This window comes from Crinia signifera, chromosome 9 (genome assembly GCF_055691185.1).
Source record: "Crinia signifera chromosome 9, ASM5569118v1, whole genome shotgun sequence".
NCBI lineage: Eukaryota > Metazoa > Chordata > Amphibia > Anura > Myobatrachidae > Crinia > Crinia signifera.
The window spans coordinates 142,396,926-142,419,846 of record NC_139225.1 but is presented as its reverse complement, the minus strand read 5'-3'; the positions used below and the strand labels follow the sequence as shown (position 1 = coordinate 142,419,846).

The window sequence follows — 22,921 nt, the reverse complement described above, 5'->3', positions numbered from 1 at the left end:
CATGTGGGCGTGGAGTTAATTCTAGAAAGCGTGGAGAGCGCAGCGAGCACCGCGAGGGGGCGCTTATCTGCGTCCGCTCACCACACTTCGGGCTCGGTGGCTCGCCACACTTTCTAAAATTAACTCCACGCCCACGTGGACACTGGGGGGTATGACGTGGATAGTGGCCATATGATCCTTTATGTGTTAGCTGGGCTCCAGTTACGTCAGTTACGTCATTTGCGTAAGTTACGTCGTTTACATAGCCAGCATAGTGGTGTATTGGTATTCTCAATACACCACTACGCAAACTACGTAATGGGCGGCCAACTAACATATAAGTACCCTCGATTTTTGTTATTTATTTACTGTAATGTTAATATCTGTCTCCCTGTACGGCGCTGCGGAATACTTGTGGCGCCTTATAAATAAAAAAAAAAAATATAATAATAATAATACAGTGCAACACTTTCTATAAGGCCACGTGACTGCCAGATACATACTGTACAGTATGATGGGATGAACCCATTGGTTTCCTTATATTAAAGGTACAGATAAAGCACACTGCATAGAACCACGGAACATTTGTTGTGTAATAATTTTATTCATCCATCAAGACAATAAATTTGTGATAGAAGGAATTTATATTCTACAGGCACAACATTCACAGTTATAAGTTTATACGTGGGGTGACTGGAAAATAATAGTTTAAAAACACTATAGTATATAGATATATAAACATGGGAACATTCACAGGCCATCTTAGGACTGGCATACACTTGCTACCATGGTGCAAGCTGGATTAAGAATAGCCATATTGGGGTTGGCATATAGAGGGTATATAGAGTATACACAAAGGAACCAGTGGTTACATTATGGGGGAATTCCTGCTCCTGCATCCTTCACAGCTTTATCAGCCATCCGTGGGTCCCCAATGCTGTAAAAAGAGACCTGGGCATAGGGGATGAAAGGCAAACACTGACACAACATTGCCAGCACTCCGTTTACATGACCATATGAGACTTTGCATTTGCGTCACACTAGGGATTGTCAGAACGGCTACCACCGCAGGGCGACAATTATGCCAAGCCATTTTCCTTCTAGTTATCATATCATGCAGTAAGACAGGGGTAGTCAACCTGCGAGACTCAAGATGATGTGGAACTAAACCTCCCAGCAGTCCCTGCTACAGATTCAGCATGTACCAACAGTAAAACTGGTAGGGCATGCTGGGAAGTTCCACTGCAACTCATCGCTTTTATTAGTTTACATACATATCTAGTGCTGCTAAGAAGAGTCATAAAACAGGTTTCCTCTGCGCTGCCCTCTGCTGGGACACCTGGCTAAATACACGTGTACAATGGCACCAAAATAACTTATTTAAGGGTGGTCATACACTACTGGCAGCAGTGTATGGCCATCCGATCCCCCTTAAGAAGGTCCTGGGCGGCAGGATTTCATAGGATACATCGCATGTTCCCCACTGCTGGGAGGGGGACCCAGTTAGGAGGTTGGATGTGCAAGCAGGTCTGACCTCCGATTCCAATCTGATTTTGTCCGATTTCACGGCCCAATCCGTAGGAATCGGCCGAAATTGTCCGAAATCGCATGAGTATATTGGGTCAATTACATTTGGGAGTGAGGTACAATATTAAAGCTGTAAATAGTAGAAGAAGATACTTATATAACAAGGGATCATATACGGTCAAGAAAAAGGTGGTGTTGAAGATATTTCATCCATTCAACCCAATCAGGCATTACTGGTACTATCAATGCACATAAGGTACTTGACTATTTTTCAATCTGCTGATTAACTGTAACCGTAACGAGTTTGCATAGGAGAATGGTGAAATGCGTGGCAAACTTTTCTTTTTACCATATGGTAACATAACTTCTAAAAAAAATAAAAATAAAAATAAAATAAAACAGTGTGACATGGAACATGCTATCTCTAAAACTCAATTATAACATTCCTACCATAATTTTAGCTAAAACAATAAAACAAACACAAAACGTATCTGTGTAACTATGTAACAGGTTAAGAAAGAATAGCTGTCAAGACCAAATAAATTGGTGACACTAAGTGACGAACGCACCTGATAGTTACAACTATTATGTATTTTAATCTTTAAAGTATCTGGAACAAGGCTTCATGTTGCTCCATAAGGCAATGTCCAAATCATGTGATTCCGCTGCAGAGCACAGTCTCCGGGTATAGTCGTAACACAGAGACTGATATGGTGAACAGGGAAACTGCGCAGACGCTGCACGAAGAGGGGGATGCAACAGGCAGATAGAGGTGGAGAAACGCGTAAATTAGGACATCCGCCCAGGCTTCTTCTGTATGGTCTAGAAAAAGAAAAGCCCAAGTATTAGTAACATACGGTAGCATGGCGGTGTAGTGGCTAGCATTGGTGTGTTACAGCAAAGGAGATCATGAGCGATCAGTGTGGAGAACGGACTAGGCTAAAACACAGTAAAATAGATTACATACGGTATCATTGTACAAGTGTGTGTATAATTGTGGATTTTGCGTACCGTGCCTTTTCTTTATTTAGTGTTGATACAGCTTGGGACTTGATTTTAAGGCTACATTATATACACACACATAGTGGCAGGGTACGGAGGTTGGAGTTAGGCACCAGCGGGGGAGGGTTAGGGATAGGCTGAGGGACGGAAGAGTTGGAGGGGGTCTGAGGGTTAAGTGTACCTACCTGACCTGTCAGGATTCCCTCCATCGGGGTGCCAGCGTTGGTATTCTGACCACCGCCATCCCCACTGACTGTCATCCGTATGTATCATGCGCACACACTAATATATGCCATCTATTATCTGTATTTTACTCTGTTTTCAATCCCTTTAAAGATCCCATAATCTTACAATACCAATAACACTTTACATTGCACATATATCAGGGATGTAGGTTCGGAACATGCAAAACGCGTCAAGGCTACAAATGAGATCTATATTTCCCATAGGAGACTGCTTACAACATTATCAATGTGTTATTTTTACTTTAACAGTGAGCAACCCCCCACCTGTTGTTACCTTTCCTACCCCCTTCCTCTGTCTGTCAGAAAAAAAAAACACACAAAAAAATTGAGTTTACTTAAAAGCAGTATAACATAGTGAAATGACTGATTGTTCTATGCCGTACTATTACCGAGTGTGTTTATATGTGAAGAGATGCCTACAACCCATATACATGACATACACGTTTTCTGGTTAATATACTCTTAGTGACTGTACTTTCATTGAACATCTATGTATCATGTGTTATGGACACTCATCTGGGTGTTTGACATGTTATGTTATTCTTGGAACCACCAATAAATATGTTTGTAAACAACAACAACAATGTGCCAAACAACTGACCTGGTTGATGTTGATGCCGGTGAGTTTCTCCAGCGTGTCTGGAAGGCGGGCAAGGATATCCAGAACTTCTCCTGTGATCTTGGCGGCTCCAATCTCGTTCCCCCCGCTGGACACCATTTTTATCTTATTCACCTGAGTTAAAGGCTTGCTGATCTCCTCTGCAATCTGGAATAGAAGAACAGGGTCACCACAAGTACAGTAGTAGGCACACAGCCATTGGCTCATTAGTGGGCCTGAAGTACAACCATGCAGCTGTGCCCATGGGGACCGTGGTGGAGAAGTCTAGAATCGGGGCAGAGTTACAGGAATGCAGGGATAGCCTAGGATTAAAACTATGGACTTCCAGGGAGTAGGGACGGTCATTGTTGTGTTTGCCATTGATGGCGAAATTACAGATGGTCATCGATTTTCTCTGACTGACTGGCCTGTGGGCTAATCAGAGCCTGTAGGCGGGGCTTAACTATTTAGTTATGCTGCGACATCGATGGTGGCATACCATCTGATTCTCCCCTATTCATGGCAAAACTATTCAATGGGGCAGATGTATGATGCGTCGTTATGGGGGAGAAGGGGTATCAGCGCACGTTATGTGCACTGATACCGCTTCTCCCCCATGTATGATGGAGCTAGCGTGCGGTAATGGACAGGGGCGCTATGCTCCCCTGTCCATATCGGCGCTGCTATCAAAATGATAGCAGGCCGAATGTATGAACTGACCGTTCCGTACGAAGCCTGCTTTGGCTTCGCCAGCATCAGGCTGGCGAAGCCCTATCTAAACAGCAGGGACAGCGCTGTCCCTGCTGTCAGCTGTGGGCTGCGCTGGGGATCTCGCGTGAACACCGAGATCCCGCGCATGCCCAGTGCGGCCGGCCGGGGGACAGGAGATAGCGCATCAGTATTAACTGATGCGCTATCTCCAGAAAGGGGCATCGCCGAAGGGGGGAGTTAACGCTCCCCCGCTTCGGCAGACAAGATGTTAATACATCTTGTCGATGTCCCTTCCTGCTTCGCCTCGCTATTGAGGCGAAGCAGGAAGTATCATAGCGGCGCGATAAGCGCTGCTATGATACATCTGCCCCAATATCGGCTATAAACCATCAATGATTGCGGTCAATGGCCATCGCTACCAGTAAGCGGCATATCAAGAGGACTGCATTGTAGATTCCAGTATCCAGCCCCATCCTCCCTCGCTCTAATCACTCCGACCTTATGGTGTGTACACACGGTAGATGTGCCTTAGGATCGTGGATAGGATCTGAAGGCACATCCGACTTGCATCCTATTTTGACTATATATTGCCGATCTGCACTATATAGACAAGGCAGCCAAGACTTTCTGGCTTCCGATACGTGAACGCGCATCGGATCGGGATCGCAAGGGTTAAAACCCTTGCGATCTGCATCCGATTCCGATGTTGACTATATCGTCAACATCGGAAAGGAAATCGGACCGTGTGTACACAGCATAAGTTTGGTCTTAGTGTGACTTGGTAGCAGTGAGCTGCCTGGAGCATGCTCATACCTTTGTGATGGTCCTGTGTTGGGTCTGCTGTGTTGGGTGCCTACACATATGGCCGTACATCCCTTTGGGCCCACTATTATCACAGTATACCCATTCACCATTATCACAGTATACCCATTCACTATTATCACAGTATACCCATTCACTATTATCACAGTATACCCATTCACTATTATCACAGTATACCCATTCTGGGGGCCCAGTTAGAGAGTAGTAGTTCTGCTCTTCCGTGCTTCCTCCTGGTTAGCTGTGGAGTCACCTGGTGTTCCTGACACAATCATGACTTCCTGAACGCGGACCTGCCGTCCCCGCTATCCCTGACTGTATTCCTTATTAAAATCATTTTTCCTTCCTCCTAAAGGTGCCCTTTGTTTTCAACCTGCCAACCGCATTCTATGTTTCCGTCACACCCCCATCCTCTGCTCGGAGCCCTTTTCTGCACTCACAGAATCCGGTCTCGGAGGCCGTTCTTTCATGGACGCTTCTCAGGATTCCAGTGATGGCGTCAGAACATTATTGGCTACTGTAAGTTGTGGTTCCCAGTACCTGCCACACTAGACCTGCGCCCCGAGTGCCAACGTTGCTGTGAGAGATGTGCAAAATATCCACTAAAAATGCCAGCCTCGCTCACAGCGACTGTTCTTTTTATTGAGCGATGTTTAACAAAAACGTCAATTAATTGACTTCAGATCATTTGCCGGCAATAAACTAAAGGGATTCAGGTTCCTCGACTTGGACCCCGGCATCTTTAGCGGACATTCTGTTCATCTCTCACAGCGACGCTGGCACTCAAGGGGTTAATCAGCTGACCACTGCGTTTTCCTACTTCTGATGAAGCCGCTGACACTGTGCAAGGCGGGGAAACGCGTCATCAACAAGTGCCTGTAACAGGAATCACCGCAGCTTGGGAGACCCGGAAGACAGAGCAGAGAAGTCCAGATAAGGCTAGCGTCACTGGAGCCACAGCGCAGCCGGGAACACGCTCGAGGCATGGGAAACTAACCCTTGAAAGGTGGATTACAAATTACAACCCATCTCACAGCTACAGGAGACTAAGTATATCACTCCATATTTATCTGCATAAAGTGTATGCTAACAAGTCTGTGCATAACGGAGCTCCTCTATTTTCATCTGCATAAAGTATATGCTAATAAGTTTGTGCATGACTGAGCTACTAACCAAGCCTAAATCAATAACCAGTAATTGCAGAGCGGATATTCCTTTCCATGGTTAAAAACAAACAGTTTGCTTGTATAAACAATAACTGCCATTAACCCCTGCTGGACAGGAAGAAGTATTAACCCCATGCATGCAAAAATCAAGCTAACAGCTTTTTAGCTCTTTCCTGCTGTATATAAATATACAACAAGTCTGCTCAGGGAGCAATTGATATTATCCTGAGAATATTGGAATAGTGTGCCATTATTATTGGATTTGTTTGTCATTATGTATAATTAATGTTTTGATATTTGGTCTCACCGGACGGTGCCCTGTTTTTTAGATATTGATAAAATAAAAAATTATATTGTATTTTTAAACTAAGACTGAATTATTATAATTTTGTCCATTAGCGCCGTCTATCTTTGTATTTTTCTTCTTTTTCTGTTTGTAAGAAGGGTTGAGTATCCCTTCTAGACGGCAGCAGGGACAAACTGTTGGTTTCCTGCGCTTAGTTATATAAACTAGTTTTCCTACTTCTTACTGCTGCGGGAGTGCACTATCTGGTATAACAGATTCTTCCTCGCTCCTCCTGCACTGATCTACTAACTGTGATTTCTGCATTTCATTTCCTGATAACGTGCTGCCACCTACTGGCGATCGTCTGTTAGCACTGCGCTAGGTCTTTATAGTTTTGCCATTAGCATTTTATTTATCTATCAGTTATTTCGGTGTTGTTTTTTTGCTTTATTGCAGTTTGGCCACAAGCAACGTTTTACTGTTCTGCCAAGTCATTATTTAGTGTATTCTGCATTTAACCATTATAGCTAAATGTATTCCAACGTGGAGCTATAATGGATATGCACTATGGTGAGACATACAGTATGGGGAACTACAAGAGTGGGCGCATATGGAGTGATTCAGGTCTGATCGCAAAAGAAACGTTGGATGCAATGTGGTGATGTCCGTTGCATTGCGCATGCGGTGATACAAGTCCTGCGGCATCGGTCAGCCGTTTGGGGGTGATGTAGCCTCTAGTTGGAGTGCCCAGGCCCAGGGTATCTGTCTGAGATTTCCTGGCGATGTAGCTGTGGTGGCTGGTCTGCGGAACCTCGGGGTTGCTCAGATAGTGAATAGTGTGGCAGGCATCTTCATGATGGGTCCTTATACCCACCATTAGATGACACATGCATTGACTGTGGCACTACCTCGTGGGCACATCAATGACTGTGGCACTACCGCGTGGGGACATCAATGACTGTGGCACTACTGTGGGAGTATATTATTAATTAATGGGGATGGGAGTCTCTAAAAGTGGTCACGCTGAGTGCTACTAGACCAGCGGTTCTCAAACTCGGTCCTCAGGACCCCACAGGATGAGGTGCACAGGTGCACTCATTACTCATTGACACATTTTTAAAGACCCACAGGTGGAGCTAATTATTTCACTTGTGATATTGGGCCTTATTCTAGTTCATTCTTTCTGACAAAATCCTTCTTAGATGGACAAAAAACCATGTGCACTGCAGGTGGGGCAGATGTAAAATGTGCAGAGAGAATTAGATTTGGGTGAGTTTGTTTCTGTGCAGGGAAAATTCTGACTGCTTTATTTTTACACTGCAATAAAGCTTGAGAAAGCTCAGTGCGAAACGCGCGTCGGCGTTCCACGTGAGCAGGGGCGAATGTCACTTTGAAATTGAAACTGTATATATTGTTTAGATACCGTGGTGTGCAAATCTGCCGTCCCCAGGCGTACACATTGGCACACAGCCGGCGCCGGCTGTGACTCACGAGAGTGAGATCATAGACACTGCGGGACACTCTGCCTGTACAGTGAGGCGCACTAACTGCCTGACCGGGAGACGGCAACACGGAGGAGGATTATCTACCTCCTTCCATGTACACACTGTTGAGTGAGGAGACAGAGCGGCCGGGACTCCGTCCGCTTCCGATCTCCCAATATACCCGGCAGATACACAGTATGTATTTTTTTAACATGGGACCACAATGTTACAATCCCTGTTAATAACGCACCTGCATCATTAATTTAGATACATTAAAGATAAACGACATTCTTTTCCCTGCCATGTCAGGATATTCATATCCTTCTTAATTTGTCCATCAGTGTCTTATGTTGTGTGTGTGTTTTTAAGTATTTCGCAGTTCTTAAATATAATAAGTAAAAGTTACATTTTATTATTCCTTCTTTTTTTGTGCACCACATAGAGACATAGTATTCTTTAATCCTCATACCTCTACACTGCAATATAGATCTCACTTTGGAGTAAAACCCCACCCAAATCTAATTCTCTCTGCACAAGTAACATCTGCCCCACCTGCAGTGCACATGGTTTTGTCCATCTAAGAAGGATTTTGTCAGAAAGAGTGAACTAGAATAAAGCTGGCCATACATCAGAAAGATCAATCTAAAGCCCTGTACACATGCTTAGATTTGCTTTAGATTTGATGTTAGATTCGATTTTCTATTAGATCTGGCATTGGATGTTCCCATTAGATTTGGCATTAGATCTGTACTTTTGCATTCGATTCGATTTCGATTTCACAATGTAGGCACAATGTACTCATTCCATTTACTGGATCGAATTGAGATTTCCTTGGCTGCATAGAAGATTTTTGTGTTCGATTTGGTGAAAACGGGAGCGCGCATCGAATCGAAAGCAGATCGAAAGTGACACAAAAACCATTCGATTTCGATTAGGATTCGATTTGATTTTGCTTCTATAAGCAAAATCGAATCGAAAACAGGCAAAAATCTAAGCGTGTGTACAGGGCTTTAAGATCGCTTGCGCTCATGATTGTGTACAATTTCCCTTGAAATCCCCGGCAGTCCTTGGTGGTTTTTGGACACACAATCTACTCACAATCCATCATACAATCCATCTGCTGTACGGTTGTGTACACAAGATGTGCACACAATCTGCATACAATCCATCATACAATCAGTCATACAATCCATCTGCTGCATGATTGTGTACACAAGATGTGCATACAATCCATCTTACAATCAATTGCCCACACACTAGAACGATTTTTGGGCCTATTGGCCGATTTTCGATAAATCGGCCGACATATCGGCCGATATTTACCGATAATCGGTCAAAAATCGTCCGATGCTCGCTTCCGTGGATCTTTTGCTAAATCTTCTGATCTTACGTGCTGCACAAAAGATCAGAAGATTTAACAAAAGATCCATAGGAACGCACACGGGATCTTAAGAAAAATCTTTGGTAAAGATGTGCGCTTGCCTGAAATCTTTTGTCCAGATCGGACAAAAGATTTGAATGCTAATTTATGCGCACATCTTAAGATCGCAGATCTTTCTAGTGTGTGGGCACCTTAAGGCCCTCTGTGAGGAGACCTGCAAAACATGCACTGTGTGGTCCTGAGGACCGAGTTTGAGAACCTTGTGTACGAGACTATCGCTGGCACTATGAAAAGGGTCTGGAGACCCTGTGCACACTCATTCTGGTGCACTGCACATTGTCTTTCACCGTAAAAGCCAGTTGTGCTCATGTGACTATAACTAGAAGAGGTTAATACATCACACTGGAGGGAAAACACACAGACACCAAAAACCGGTTCTTCAAATCTGTCTAGGAGTTACCTCAGGCAGCTTCTTAAGCAACATGTCCACTACTGCGGCCTCCTGGTACTGCTCAAATGCCTCTGCCTTTTTGGCCATCTGCTCGGCATCAGCGCGAGCTCGGACTTCAACTGCGTAGGCCTCGGCTTCTCCCCTAACCTGAGGAGAGAGAGGATACAGGTGTAACTACACCCAGAATGCATCTGGCTGACCTCATTATTTGCTGCTTGCACTCTAATGTGGCCATTTTATTGCAGAAAAGCAAGAAACCTAGAGGTGGGCTTTACTTACCCTGATGGACTCTGCTTCTGCCTCAGCACCAGTGATAAGTTTCATTCTGCAGGACAGAAAGCAGATTAGTTGGTGGAAGATGAGAACAGATGAGAGGAGTGAGGCACAATGTAGATACATGGGAGATTAGAAAATGAGAGGAAGGAATAAATGAAGGACAACATAGCAAACCTCTCCGCCTCAGCAATTTTCTCCAGCCTGTAGCGTTCTGCATCTGCCGGCTTCTTGATTCTGGCCTCCAGTTCCTTCTCCCTACGGCTAATCTCTTGATCCTGCAACATGACCTGCTGGCCTCTCTCCACCACTTGAACTTGGACCTTCTGCTCCTCAATCTTTTGCTTTGTCTTGGCTACCTAGAAAATCAGGAAGCTGTAGGTCAACCGACTGCCTCCTTCTGTGGGATTAGCGATGGGTAGTGATGGCTGTACCTGTAACTGATAGGCCAGGTCGCTCTCTGCCTTCCGGGTGTTCACTTCCAGGTCATACGTGGCCTTCTTCAGTTCAAAGTCTCTCTGAGCTTTCGCCATCTCGATTTCATTGATGTACTGAGCAGACACTTTCATCTGTAGGGCCTCTGCCTCCTGCAACACAGCAATGTGACACACATCAGAGACTGCAACAGCCCTACGGAGGTGCAGAATCTCCATCTGGACATGGCCACTTGTCAGTGTAACTGCACCTTTAGAAGTAGTTGCTGACCAACGCCCTGTAGTCGGGCTAGCCAAATCTTCCCCCTATAGTTGTCACTCAGAAACACCCCAGCGAAATTGCATTGATCTGCGTCTCAGAGTGCTAAGCATTCAGAGGCAGGGGTAGATTGAAAACATCAGCCGCTTGCATCTGATGCCATAACCGCATCCACCTCTGAATCTGGCTCATAATGTGCTGTTACCTTCCTATCTGCTGAGGTCACATTACTATGGTCTTCAACCACCTCCGTTCTAATACTTTCTTCTCAAATATCCTCCCAGCCAGATCACATGCAGAATCAACAGTCAACCCTATTCGGTACAATGGTGATCAATGCTAGAAGTCCACACATCACCTTAATCCCGGCATCTCTTTTGGCCACGGCCTCACCAATCCTTGCATCCTTCTGCACCTGAGCGGTCCTGGCTTTACCCAGGGAGTGCAGGTAATCCTAGACGTCAAAAGATACCAACAACTGGATGAATATTATTCCTACCTCAATAGAAGCACCCAATCCTTTTGTAGATCCCCCTTACCTGATCATCATGGATGTCCTTCAAGGTGTAGCTCACAACACTGATTCCCATATTCACAAGGTCAGAAGAAGCCACTTTGAAGACCTGCTCTGAGAACTTCTGTCGGTCCTTGTAGATCTCCTGGGGAACAATTAGAACAAAGGGAGAAGGTGAGGACATTGAATCCAACCTTGTCAGAAGACAACATTAGACTTGTGGCCTTACCTCCACCGTCATGTGGGCCATGATGGCACGCTGGTGACCCTCCAAGGTCTCAAGGGCAATGTGTGCCACCTCATTTTCCGTTTTGCCCAGGAACATCTGGCAAGCAGCCGCCAGCATCTCCTTATTTTGGCCCTGAATTTTTACCTGCGGGAAGTGAGAGGTGCAAATAATGTAAGACTGGGGAGGTTAGGTAACCAGAAGGTCAAAGTGTGATACATGGATTGGGAGGGTGGATAGAAGAATGATTAAACTGCTCAAACAGATGCCAAAAAAAAAAAAAGAGCTCTTTAACTAGATCACCGATTCATTAAAAGTAGCGAATAGCAACATGTAATCTGGAGGCAGCAGTTTCAGGGACCGGTCAGAAGTAAATCGGATATTTCTGTATTCTTAAATGGCAGTGGAAAAATGAACACACTTGACAAATACACAACCTATAATAATGGGCAGAAGTTGGACACATGAAATAAGTTGACATCCATTAGGTTGACATGGTCATCAACTCAAGGAAAATGTTGACATGGGAAAGGTCAACATAGGAAAAGGTCGACATGAGTTTCAGGGTGTTTTTTTTTGTGTGTCTGTCGACATGGACTCCGTATTAGTGTACCACTGCGCTTGCCATGCTTCAAGCACGGTTATATTCTCCCTCCACGCCCACTGCAGTGATGGAAAAAATGCGCTATTGGAGACTCGGGGCTCAAGTTTTAAAAAAATGAGCGGGTCCCCGGGGATGCGCTCTGCTGAAACCAAGTTAGAGGGACAGTGTCCCCGGTGGTTGGGCAGAGGTCGTGCGCAGCAGCCGCCATCCGTGAGCCATGTGCGGTGATCTGCAGCATGGCTGAGGCGGACACCCCAGTGGAGCCCGCTACCACAGACGTTGAAGAGAAGCCTGGGGCTCTTTGCTGCCTGTGGCCTGGTGGGGAGCCGCTATTCCTGGCTGAAGGTCCAGACACTGAGTAAGCGCACCCGCTGCTGCTCTTCTGCTCCCCGGCCGCCGCGGCTCTTACAGGAGAGCACGGGCAGCCAGTGCTGGGAAGCAGAAGAGCACACTGCTGGGGAACCATACAGCCAGGTGCAGGAATGAGAACTGCCTACTCTCTCCTCACTGTCTCGCCCCACCCCCATCACCTCTATTTGCCCCCAATCACCTCATCCACTCCCCCTCCCCTCCCAGTCACCCCACACAGGTCACCTCATACCCTCTTGTCCCTCATTACCTCACCTGCCATCACTTCACCTCCGTCAGCTCATTGCCTTTCACCGCCTTGTCACTTCGCCCCCCCTCTCCTTCCTCTTTTTACTCTCCCCAACCCCTTTTCCGCTCTCCTCCTGTCTCTGTAACCCTCTCTCCCACTGCCATCTCTCCTCTTTTTCCTCGCCCCTTGTCATCCCTCTCACATTCCCATCTTTCTCTCACCTGTTATCACTCTCTCCTCCCTATCTACCCGGTGCGTTGTGTGTTTCTCTCTCCCTGACATCCTCTCTCTCAATCTCTTGCTTCCGCCTCTCTCCCTCATTCTTCTCCTATATATTGCGCTTTCATTTCCCAGACACCCTCAAAATCATATCAGGTGGAACCCAGAAACAGTGGAGTAGGTCCCCAACTTTATAAAGCGATGGGTCCCCGGGACCCAAATATTTTTTCCCTGAGCACGATCACTGCCCACTGGGAAGGTAAAGTATAAACAAGTTGTCTCCTTTGTAAAGCACAACGGAATATGCTGCGCTATATAAGAAACTGTTAATAAATAAATAAATAAAGTTTTAGTTTGTTTTTTTTAAATCCTAAGAAAAACATGCCAACCTTTTCCATTTGTCGACCGTCTGCCTGTCGCACAATAGTGGTCGACATTTTGACTGTCAACCTAATGACGGCATACTGTCCCAGATTTATAGGTAGACAATAGGCTCAAAATTCCTACTGGATAGAACCTAAAGCAAAATGAGCACTAGCGATAGTGACTGGCCGGTAGACACAGCAGCACAACAATGTACCTAGTGACTGAGGGCATGAAAAATGTCACAATAGTGGACCAAAGGCTTTGTCACGCTCATGGCTGTTGGGATTCAAAATGGTAGAAATTAATAAACGTAGTGGTCCTGAGTTGCCAAGAAGCCTTCATTGACCTACAGATGTAGGTCACATCAAACATGCTCTCTTGGCACGCCAGGTCGCGTGAGAATCTTCTAGAATCAGGCGTCTTTTTCTGCCTTACACAATGAGTCTAGAATGCAAAAGGACCTTGTGCAGATTCATTTGATATATGCCACTTGTATATTGTGTGTGCAACAGTCTCTGAATCTGTGTACGAAGGATTATATGGTAGCAACCGCAGGTTTTTATCAATTACAAGTCACACGCAATATACAAGTATATCGCACTGCATTGTGAATAAGACACGTATGACAATATAAAAAAAAAATATGAAAGATGCCAGACGTTAGCAGAGATGCATGGGGCACATCTGAGTTGGCCCTAACCAACTCTGGAACAGGTCAGCCGCCGAAAACATAAGCATGGCAGATAAAAGCCGTAATCCTCCAGGTCACCAATTGTATTGATGTGGCCAGCTGCCCTTATAAGCATTAAAAAGGACCAACAGGGGATCTGTGCGATGCAAGTGCTTAGTTCTGGAAATGTAGATTTGAGGAACAACGAACTGCATACAAAGTTTATAAGGATGATCCAAAGTGCTGGGTTCTAACGCAAGGAAACGGGCACCACAATTTCTTGATTAATGTGGTAACTAGAGGCCACTTTATGAAGAAGCTCCGAAGTGGTTTGAAGGACCGTCTAGATGTGGTAAAGGCCAGAAAGGGCGAACTATGTGACAAAGCCAAGAATTCAGAAACCCTCCAGGCCGAGGAGATAGTCAGAAAGAACAATCTTTCATGTTGAAATGTCTTGTCCACCACCAGGAAGATTGGAGATTTGTGGGGTGCACTCCGAGGTATACTGTAGGGGACGTCCAACTGAATATTGTCACAATTTCTAAAATGTAACTTTTATTGATCCAATTAAAAAGAGGTGTACGGTTTACAACCTCTCATATAAGACAGTAATAAGAATGTGCAGAAAAAGGAAAAAGAAAATGTGGTTAAAAACAGGATGTGGATGCTGATGTTTTTTATCGATTTCTTGGACTCTAATGTCTAGTTAAACCCCTGTTTAATTCTGTGGGATAGTGTATTAATTCCCAGACTTCTTTGTGTTAGTATTATGTTGCCAGCAGTGTGTCGTTCCTTTAATGTATAACACAAGGTATTGGTATTAACACAGTGTATCTATGTGCTGGTTACCATCCACTGTAGTGCCAAATATTTATATTTATTGCTAACCTCCTGGGTATTTTAGCAGTGCACTGTGGTGGTTATTATTCTATACGGTGTGTGGTAGATTTCTTTCAGGTAACTTCACAGTAAGTGGGACCCCAAGTTATTGTATAGTTAAAGTGCCGTTGCCCCTATTGGTTAAAGTGTGATCATTTATTTTGGATACACATCAGGACACTTATTGATTGTGTTCCTTCACTCGACACGCACCCAGACAATTGTGTTGACACTTTAGCTATTATATTCAGAATTAGGGTCACTGCGCTGGGGTAATATTTTAATATTTAGTACATCTACATTGTAGTTTTTAAAGAGCTGCGTATTCCCTGGCTTATACCACAGGAGCAGGCACGTTCTTTATATATGTATACAGTGCTCGGATTCCTCCAGTAAATTATTTGGGGGGCTCCTGTTATATTCACACATCTGCTATTGCATGTATCGATACCTTCCTACAGCTAATAGTGTCCATCCGCGCTGCTTTGATTTAATAGTAATGGTATCTCTCCTGCACTTGGCGTCTGCTGTCACTTCACCGAGCTTAATACCAACCGGGATCCTGCAATAACCTTAGGCCTTTAGGTCAGACACGATTTCCGGCCATAAGAAAGTTGTCCAGGTAAAGAAAGACCTCAGACCTCGACTCCCTGCTGAGGAAGCATCATGGACATCACTTTTGTGAATACGCGAGTTGTTGCTGAGAGATCGCACGGAAGCAATTGAAACTAAAAATGGTTGGCGAGCACTGCGAGCCGGAGAAGGGACTGATGGCCTGCCAAATCAAGTTATAAGTGTTCTTGATGTCCAAGGATGCCATGAAGTCACAAACAATAGGCCACCCAGCTTCCAGTCTAGAATCTGACTCCACACCTGCCAGTGACAAGTCCGGGTCACAAAAATATAAACGCGAAAAGGTACTGGGCCAAGCTGGTTCAGATGGGGATGTACAAGGAGGGCTCTCCCAATGTGACTGAGAAACATGCTTCACAGAGCCTTCCACGGTCTGGAGCCCTCGCTTACCTGGGGGGAAGCGTTTATAGAGGAGGAGCCTGTGCTCCTCCCCCTCTATACCCAAGGCTATCTTCCACACCTTCCATACCCCATTGTCTCCAGTGTCTCCATTGACTGAAGGAAAAATAGTGGCGATTAAGGGCCCGATTCAGACCTGATTGCACGAGAATTCGCAAGCCTTTCGATTATCGAACAACTGTGATTTGCATATGGATCGTAGTGCGCATGCACGAGTAACAGCAAAGACAAAATTACAGCAATTAATCTGTTCGCAGATCACCTTGGAACTTGTTTGAGGGGAAGACGCCATTTTCTGTACTTCCTGCACTACTATGGAAGCCTTTACATTCTGTGCCTAATGTTATTACAAGACACAAGGTAGTGTAGGGGCCACATCGAGTTCCCCTATCCTGCCTTACCTGAGCAATGCCAGTAACGGAGATGGGGACTCCATGCCGCGTGTAGACCTTCTCACTCTTCACATTCAGGGTCAGCGTGTTCAGGGAGATCCTAAAAGGCGACATAATACGGGATATATATATATAGACACACACTGTAGTGCCGGATGATCAGCCAGACAGGTAAATGTAACTCACCTCTGGATCTGCTGTACACAGGGCAGGACAAACACCCGGCCACCAGCAATCATTACAGGAGGGCTGCGGCAGAAACCTGGAAACAAATAAAGACAAAGCTTCTGAGCACAGTATCTACTGAATAGCCCAAGGGCGACAAATTGGGATGCCAATCCCGGGGAATATTTTTAATCCCATGGTTCGGAATCGAAAAATGCTTAATCCCGGGGATTGAGCCTCTAGAAAAAAATCTGTTTCGTTTTACCATTCAGCAACAATGGATTAAAAGTTTTTACTGTACCAATTATTATTATGATTACTCAGGGGTAAAAAACACCAACTTAAAGTCACCAAAAACCTGATGTGTTCAGTGTTGGGCTGATTAGTAGCACCTGTGCTTTCCTGATATAAGGGTTTCCAGGGAAGAGGGTCAGGGCTCCCAAGTGATAGGCCAGAGTATGCTGCAATGTTGTAACCATCCTTGCCTATGCTGTTTACCTGGTATGCTGTATTACCTACTACAACATAAAGACCAAGACTTCATCTTAACCAGTGTATGGGATTCCTTGCTGTCACACTTGGTTAACATGAAACTCCCCCCCAGAATATGTATACAAAATATTATTTACAGCATATCTATATAATAATTAAAGCCTGTCCGGAGTATGACCAGCACAACGCATGTCTGACTCAGGATAGACTGTTCCCTGCTAATGGCTCCCAATGCGGGGGTCAGAGAGTGAAGGTCACAGGGAAGATCTGCTAGAGAGCATGCGGCACTGTGGACATGAGGTCCTATCTGCTACATCATTAGTACAAGACCACAGGCAGAAAGATCAATTTTGAAGCGTCCTATCATCCTCAGAATCAAACCAGGATCTCAACAATCTGGATTATTTTTGCAATCAGACGGTTAGGGAGGCAGCATCCAGTACCATTCTTTAAAAACTGGGGCATGATGGCTCCAAGGTCTGCGTCGTTGGGTGTAAATTACTGGACACAGGTGTCCAGATATGATGGCCTGCCTGAGTAAGCATCAGCGTATGCAGGCTAACTGGTGCCTAAAACATCACGAATCGCAAAAATAATCCAAGACTGCGACACCAGTTCAGTCAAAACACTAATCTTGGAAATGCACACAGAAAGCGCCTATCTCCTACAGAAGCCTCCTGCTGCGTTCGAATCTTTATTATATGGAGTTGCCTTGCCACTGAGCAATTACATACAATAATGAATTAGGACGATTGGTCAGTAAGACAGGGCTCGACAAATCCCCGGGGACAGGTCACCCCATGGCGACCAAATTCTGCTTTCTGGCAACCAGATTTTGCAGGGAGGGCGGAAGCAGCTCCTGCTCGTGGCCGGGCACAGTGGTGCCCTTGCGGTAACAGCAACAGCCGGGCAGAGTGTTGGACAACAGAGCAGGTACATGGCTATTTCAAAACTCGGAGCTTGTGGTCAGACAGCCAATCACGAACCGCAAGCTCCAATTAGCTCGAGAGTCAGCTCGTGTTTTGAAATAGCCGCGTACCTGCCTGCTCTGATACAGCCGAATGGGTTGTCCACCGCTTTGCCCATCTGCTGCCATTACCGCATATGGTAACGGTGGGGAGGGAAGAGCAGGAGGGGTAATTCCCCTGTGGCAATGAGCATGTACCCCTGGCATAGAGCATTCAAAGAGAATGCAACCCCTGGCATAGAGCATGCAACCCGAGCATGTACGCAAGTGACACTTATGTATCTGGTTTCTACACTTTCATCCTGGCGCCTAGATTTTTAAAGGATTGTCAAGCCCTGCAGTAAGACATTGATCAGACAAGTCACAGGGTGACGAATACTGAACCACTGAGTTTATGGACATTAAATGGCTGTGATTTGCTTACGGGGGGAGATCCAATTTAAAAGAGGTCTTCCGCCTTGGCTGTCCCACTCCTAATAATAACGCGTTACCTAATAATCTACCTGTATTGACAGAAAACTCATGGGTGCAACTGAATCTACCCCAATTTCATTCTCATTCATAAATCTAATACAGACTCCTTAAAGCAATTACAATATTTCACTTTCAAAAGAATCAAGTTGTTCCTATAATCACTATCGTGTCCTTCAATAATATTTTGCTAAATCTCTCTGTAAGGTGCAAAATATTGCTGCCAAACAGACAGACTCTCTGCATGTCATGTGACGGTAGGGGGAGGAGTGAGAGCTCAGATGGGCGTTCCAAAGTCCCTCTGTTCAAATCACCATGTGTTATGCAATTAGTAGCAGCCTGAATAAAATAGCCAAGGAAAACTGGTAATTACTAAGCTTCATTGTGAAGGCTTCCACAGATTTATGTACAAATAAAATAAAAATAAGTAAAAAAAAATATGTCAGGATTGATTGCTAAAATGCTACACGTATTTAAGACAGATAATTAAGGAGCAACTATACCTGACACAACCATGGCTTCATTCGGTCCACAGGTATAAAACACCATCTAAAGAGCAATCAGTGGAAGTACGTTAGTGGCCTCTATACAAAGAAGAATATTTTTATATGTTATATAGTCAGTAAATTAACTCGCCTTAATTATAAAAATAAAAAAAAGCTAAACATATATGTTTATTGAACATACATAACAATTACAATCACTGTGATAAGCAAAGCTAATGTTTGTGGCTTCCAATTATATAATATGTGGACAAACAAAAGCAAATCCTGCCGCTCACCACATAGCTGAACCTAGGTATGAAGTGTACGGGAGGGGGGGGGGGGGGGGGGGGAATCCAATTGGCAGCAATGTATCCTCCCCGGATAACTCCCATAGGGTACCGAGCACTTTTGAGGGAATTTGGGCTGGCAAAGGGCTATTTCATGCTCTGGCTTCTGCCGGGCGGTGAAACCCCGCACGGCCAAGAAGCCGTGCCGCACACAGCAGTTTACAATGGTAGGGATGGCCACAGCCCGGCAGCCGTCCCTTCCAGTGGTGGGATCCGGCTGCATCCGGGCGGCGGCCGTCCCGTGTGAATCGTGTCCATAATTAACTACTGTGTGTGGCGCAAGAGTGATTTCAAACAGTCGAGATCAGGTGTACTCTTTGACATTGAATAGGATGCAGGAAATATCTCTACAGATTTTACCCAACCTATGGTTTGTCGACCATTTCAGATGTCGACCTGGGGACCACATACCATAAGCAAAGTATGGCGCCTAGGAAGCGACTGACTGACATTGCAAGAGGAAGTACAAGATACTGTAAAATGGCAGAAAGACATTCAGTGGTGCCGGCCAACACAGATGGCGGGAGATCCGGAGAGGACAGATAGAATTTGTTATTAACACTAGAGGATATTGTAAAAGATATCGTTCAGAACAGGCCTTCTGGGCAATATATTTTACAATGACCTCTAGAGTGTACACCATCGCATCGGTAACAACCCCCACCCACGTCCTGCATGTTTTGACGAGGGAGGTCTTCAGTAACGACAACACCTGCCATCTGCTGAACATGCAGGTCAATGTGGCTATATAGCCAATGACCAGCATGTTCAGCAGGTCCATGTGACATCAATATCGTTTACTGATATCGTTCAGTCTGTACGCTTAATATTGTAAGCCCGGGAGTTCAGAGAAAACACTGATGACATTGCACATGGGTCATTGGCAAACTATTTTGCTCGGGGACCCCATCAGACAATACAAATAATAACAGGACCCCAGCAAGGTACTGCAGAAGGCCATCAGATTACGGACCTTATTCTGGTCCACAAACAATGCTGTGAATTTCACAGTGTTGCGTGTGGATTAAACGCCGCCCACTGCTTGCACAGCCGCCAGCAGCCTTCCATCCATCTGCAGCCTTGGGTGCGGGGTACAAATCATTCGATGGTCGTCGACCATTGAATGGTTTGGATGGTACATGCAAAACTCTCTGGTGTCTTAGCTTTGCGTGTTCCCTGGGCGGGAAGCGGACATCCGGTGATGGTCAGCAACATGGAGTCGCGACCCCATGCTGAGAAGGTCGGGACCCACTTTGGGGTCAGGACACATAGTTTGAGAACCACTTGTCTATGTGTATGGACCTTTACATATAGTGGACCTGGGACTGAGATTTGTGGTCTCCAAGTGACAATGGGGCAGATGTATTAAGCCTGGCGAAGAGATAAACTGGAGATAAGGTGGAGAAAAAGTGGAAGGAGATAACGCACCAGCCAATCAGCAGTGTTTGAAATATGACAGTTGGAAGTTGATTGGCTGGTGCGTTCTCCTCCCACTTTATCTCCAGTTTATCTCTTCGCCAGGTTTAATACATCTGCATACCCTCCAACATGACCCTCTCCATTAGGTACAAAATGGATCTGTTCCTGGACTTCCCTCTTAATTTCTGATTGCCGTCACCTGCGTTAAACTTGTTCATTTATAAGAAAGGGGTGTAAACACAGGTGATGGCAATTATAAAAGTCAGAGGGAAGTCCTGGAACAGAGCATTTTGTACCTAATGGAATGGGTCATGTTGGAGGGTATGCATCTGCCCCAATGAATCCAGAGAGGAAGTGAATGCAGGGAAACCAACAAACTGTTATTTGGGAAGTAGGATGAGGACCACAGTTAAGGTCAGCTCCAAACTGCCACAATCATGTACTCAGTGAATAACTGGAATAGTTAGAGGTCACATTGCCATGCTTACTGTGCTCATTAGCTGATATGGGTTATACAATACTGGGGCGAATTTACAGGTGGACACTAATTGCTCCACCTATGTGTCTTTCCATACAGAGACGTCTTGAGATAAAAAAGCGCTACTGCAGCCTTCTGTGATCTGCTGATGCATCAATACACAGCATCAGATCAACTGGGTGACCCTCGGACATTTGAGCAACCCTCAGGTATCGTTCTGCGTAGATCATCATCTAGGGTTCATTCTAGCACCCTGCATCTTTCAAAACCGATGCAGTTCAGTTCCTCTTACCGGCCTGGGGTGTCATTCTCTGCAGTGCTGCTTCTACCACAGGTCTGGTCTGTATATCAGTGCTCTGAAATACAGACCAGACTATGCTATAAGCACCTGCAGGAAAGAGGAACTGCGTGGAGTTTTGAAAGGCACAAGGTGCTACAAGGAACGCCAAACATTTTCTTGTGTAGATTTCAAATCATCAGAGACGTGTGTGAACTTCAAGATATCGTACGCCTCCGAATCAGGGCTAGTGCTAAACAAACATGTCACCTACACACGGGGAAAGCAGCCATGATTTTAGTGTACCGTTAACAATTACCCCATTTCCATATTTATGACCTAATCCTATAACTGTAGCGTACAGTGTGCACGCTCTAACAGGTACAAGCGTATACGGACAATAAAAATCTGCCAGTAATCCCTTTATTGTGCAACAGGACGTTTCGTAATACTCAGCTAGAAAATGTAACGTGTGTCGCATGCATACAACGAACACATAGAGGGACACAAACATGACATATGCACAGTCTGTATAATGCAATTAATGCAAGCCGCAAGCCTCTCATCTCTGCAGTGCTGCAAAGCCAACACTGACCATTTGGGTCCTGCACTGCAGAGCTGGCAGGGAGATAACAGACACCTAGTCCATATTATACTGTCTAGGGGGGTAGCACAGTGGTTCAGAATGAAATAGTGAGGGGGGAGGGAGGGGTAGGGGGAGGTTTTATTTTTTTAATAGGACTAGTGTATATAATGCAAATACATCCATCACACGTGTAAGCAGACACTAAGCATGCCTATGTACAGAATGGGTGTGCAACAGACAGTGAGTGTGCATGTGTTAGAATAATGAATAATACCCCATACACTAGCATGCATATAATACAGATATAAACCAATACAGATCTAAGATGATCCTGTTCATGCACACAGTGTATATACTGCACCTTGATATTAGCTTCCCCTCTCAGCTAGGTGAAGAGACCTGTAGAGCTATATATTTTAGCAGCCACGATATTTTCCCGTTCTCTTCCCGAATCCTCCCGTGTTTTTTTTCTGCCTCCCCCTTAGTGCTCCACCCTGACTGACTCCCACCCTTCCCTTCCCATTATGGGTAAGCGTGACGTAAGAGACTGGAGAGAGACCATAGAGACGAGGACACAGCGCCATCTAGCGCCTGGAGCTGCTAAGTGCACTTACCTGATTTCATTCAGCTGCAGAAAGAAGCTGCATGTACATATCAATGTCAATGTCCAGTATTGATCCTCCTCATACTACGTAAAAATCGTTCCCAACATTACAAAAAGGCATTGGTCCTGATGCAGAGGAGCTCATAATCCATACGCCATGCCAATGTTCATATAGTACAATGATAATTTGCTTCTTCTTTGCAATCGAGACAGACGGCAACACAAATGGGGCAGCAAAGTCATGGATGTGCCTGTGCTGGTAGAGGCTAGAAGTGAGTGCAAAAAAAATCCGTCTGATGGGCGTGTTGCAGATGTGCAAGTGCAAGTGACTGTGGTTCAAAAAGCACAGCCGCAGCCATAGAGGTCTTGATCAGATGGAAAAACCGCCCATGCCATGGGGCCAGAGGTGTAACATGGGGTCACGTTGCTTGGAGAAAGTGTATGCTATGGAGCCCCCTATTCCCTTTCAGCAGTGCCTCTTATTTACATTAGACTACACAGCAATGCCCACAATT

General features: G+C 45.3%; 1 protein-coding gene across 1 annotated transcript; it reads right to left on the bottom strand.

Annotated features, from left to right (window-relative positions):
• Nucleotides 1–566: 566 nt before the first annotated feature.
• LOC146036169 (flotillin-1) lies at nt 567–22,321 on the bottom strand. The gene is made up of 13 exons (XM_083160021.1): nt 22,164–22,321; nt 18,714–18,759; nt 16,302–16,377; nt 16,125–16,215; nt 11,359–11,502; nt 11,155–11,274; nt 10,974–11,069; nt 10,357–10,509; nt 10,100–10,281; nt 9,929–9,974; nt 9,659–9,796; nt 3,355–3,519; nt 567–2,328 (listed from the first exon to the last, which is right to left on the bottom strand). Exons 2-13 carry the CDS (start codon nt 18,757–18,759, stop codon nt 2,296–2,298), a joined length of 1,290 nt encoding a protein of 429 aa, XP_083016147.1. The 5' UTR covers nt 22,164–22,321; the 3' UTR covers nt 567–2,295.
• Nucleotides 22,322–22,921: the final 600 nt, after the last annotated feature.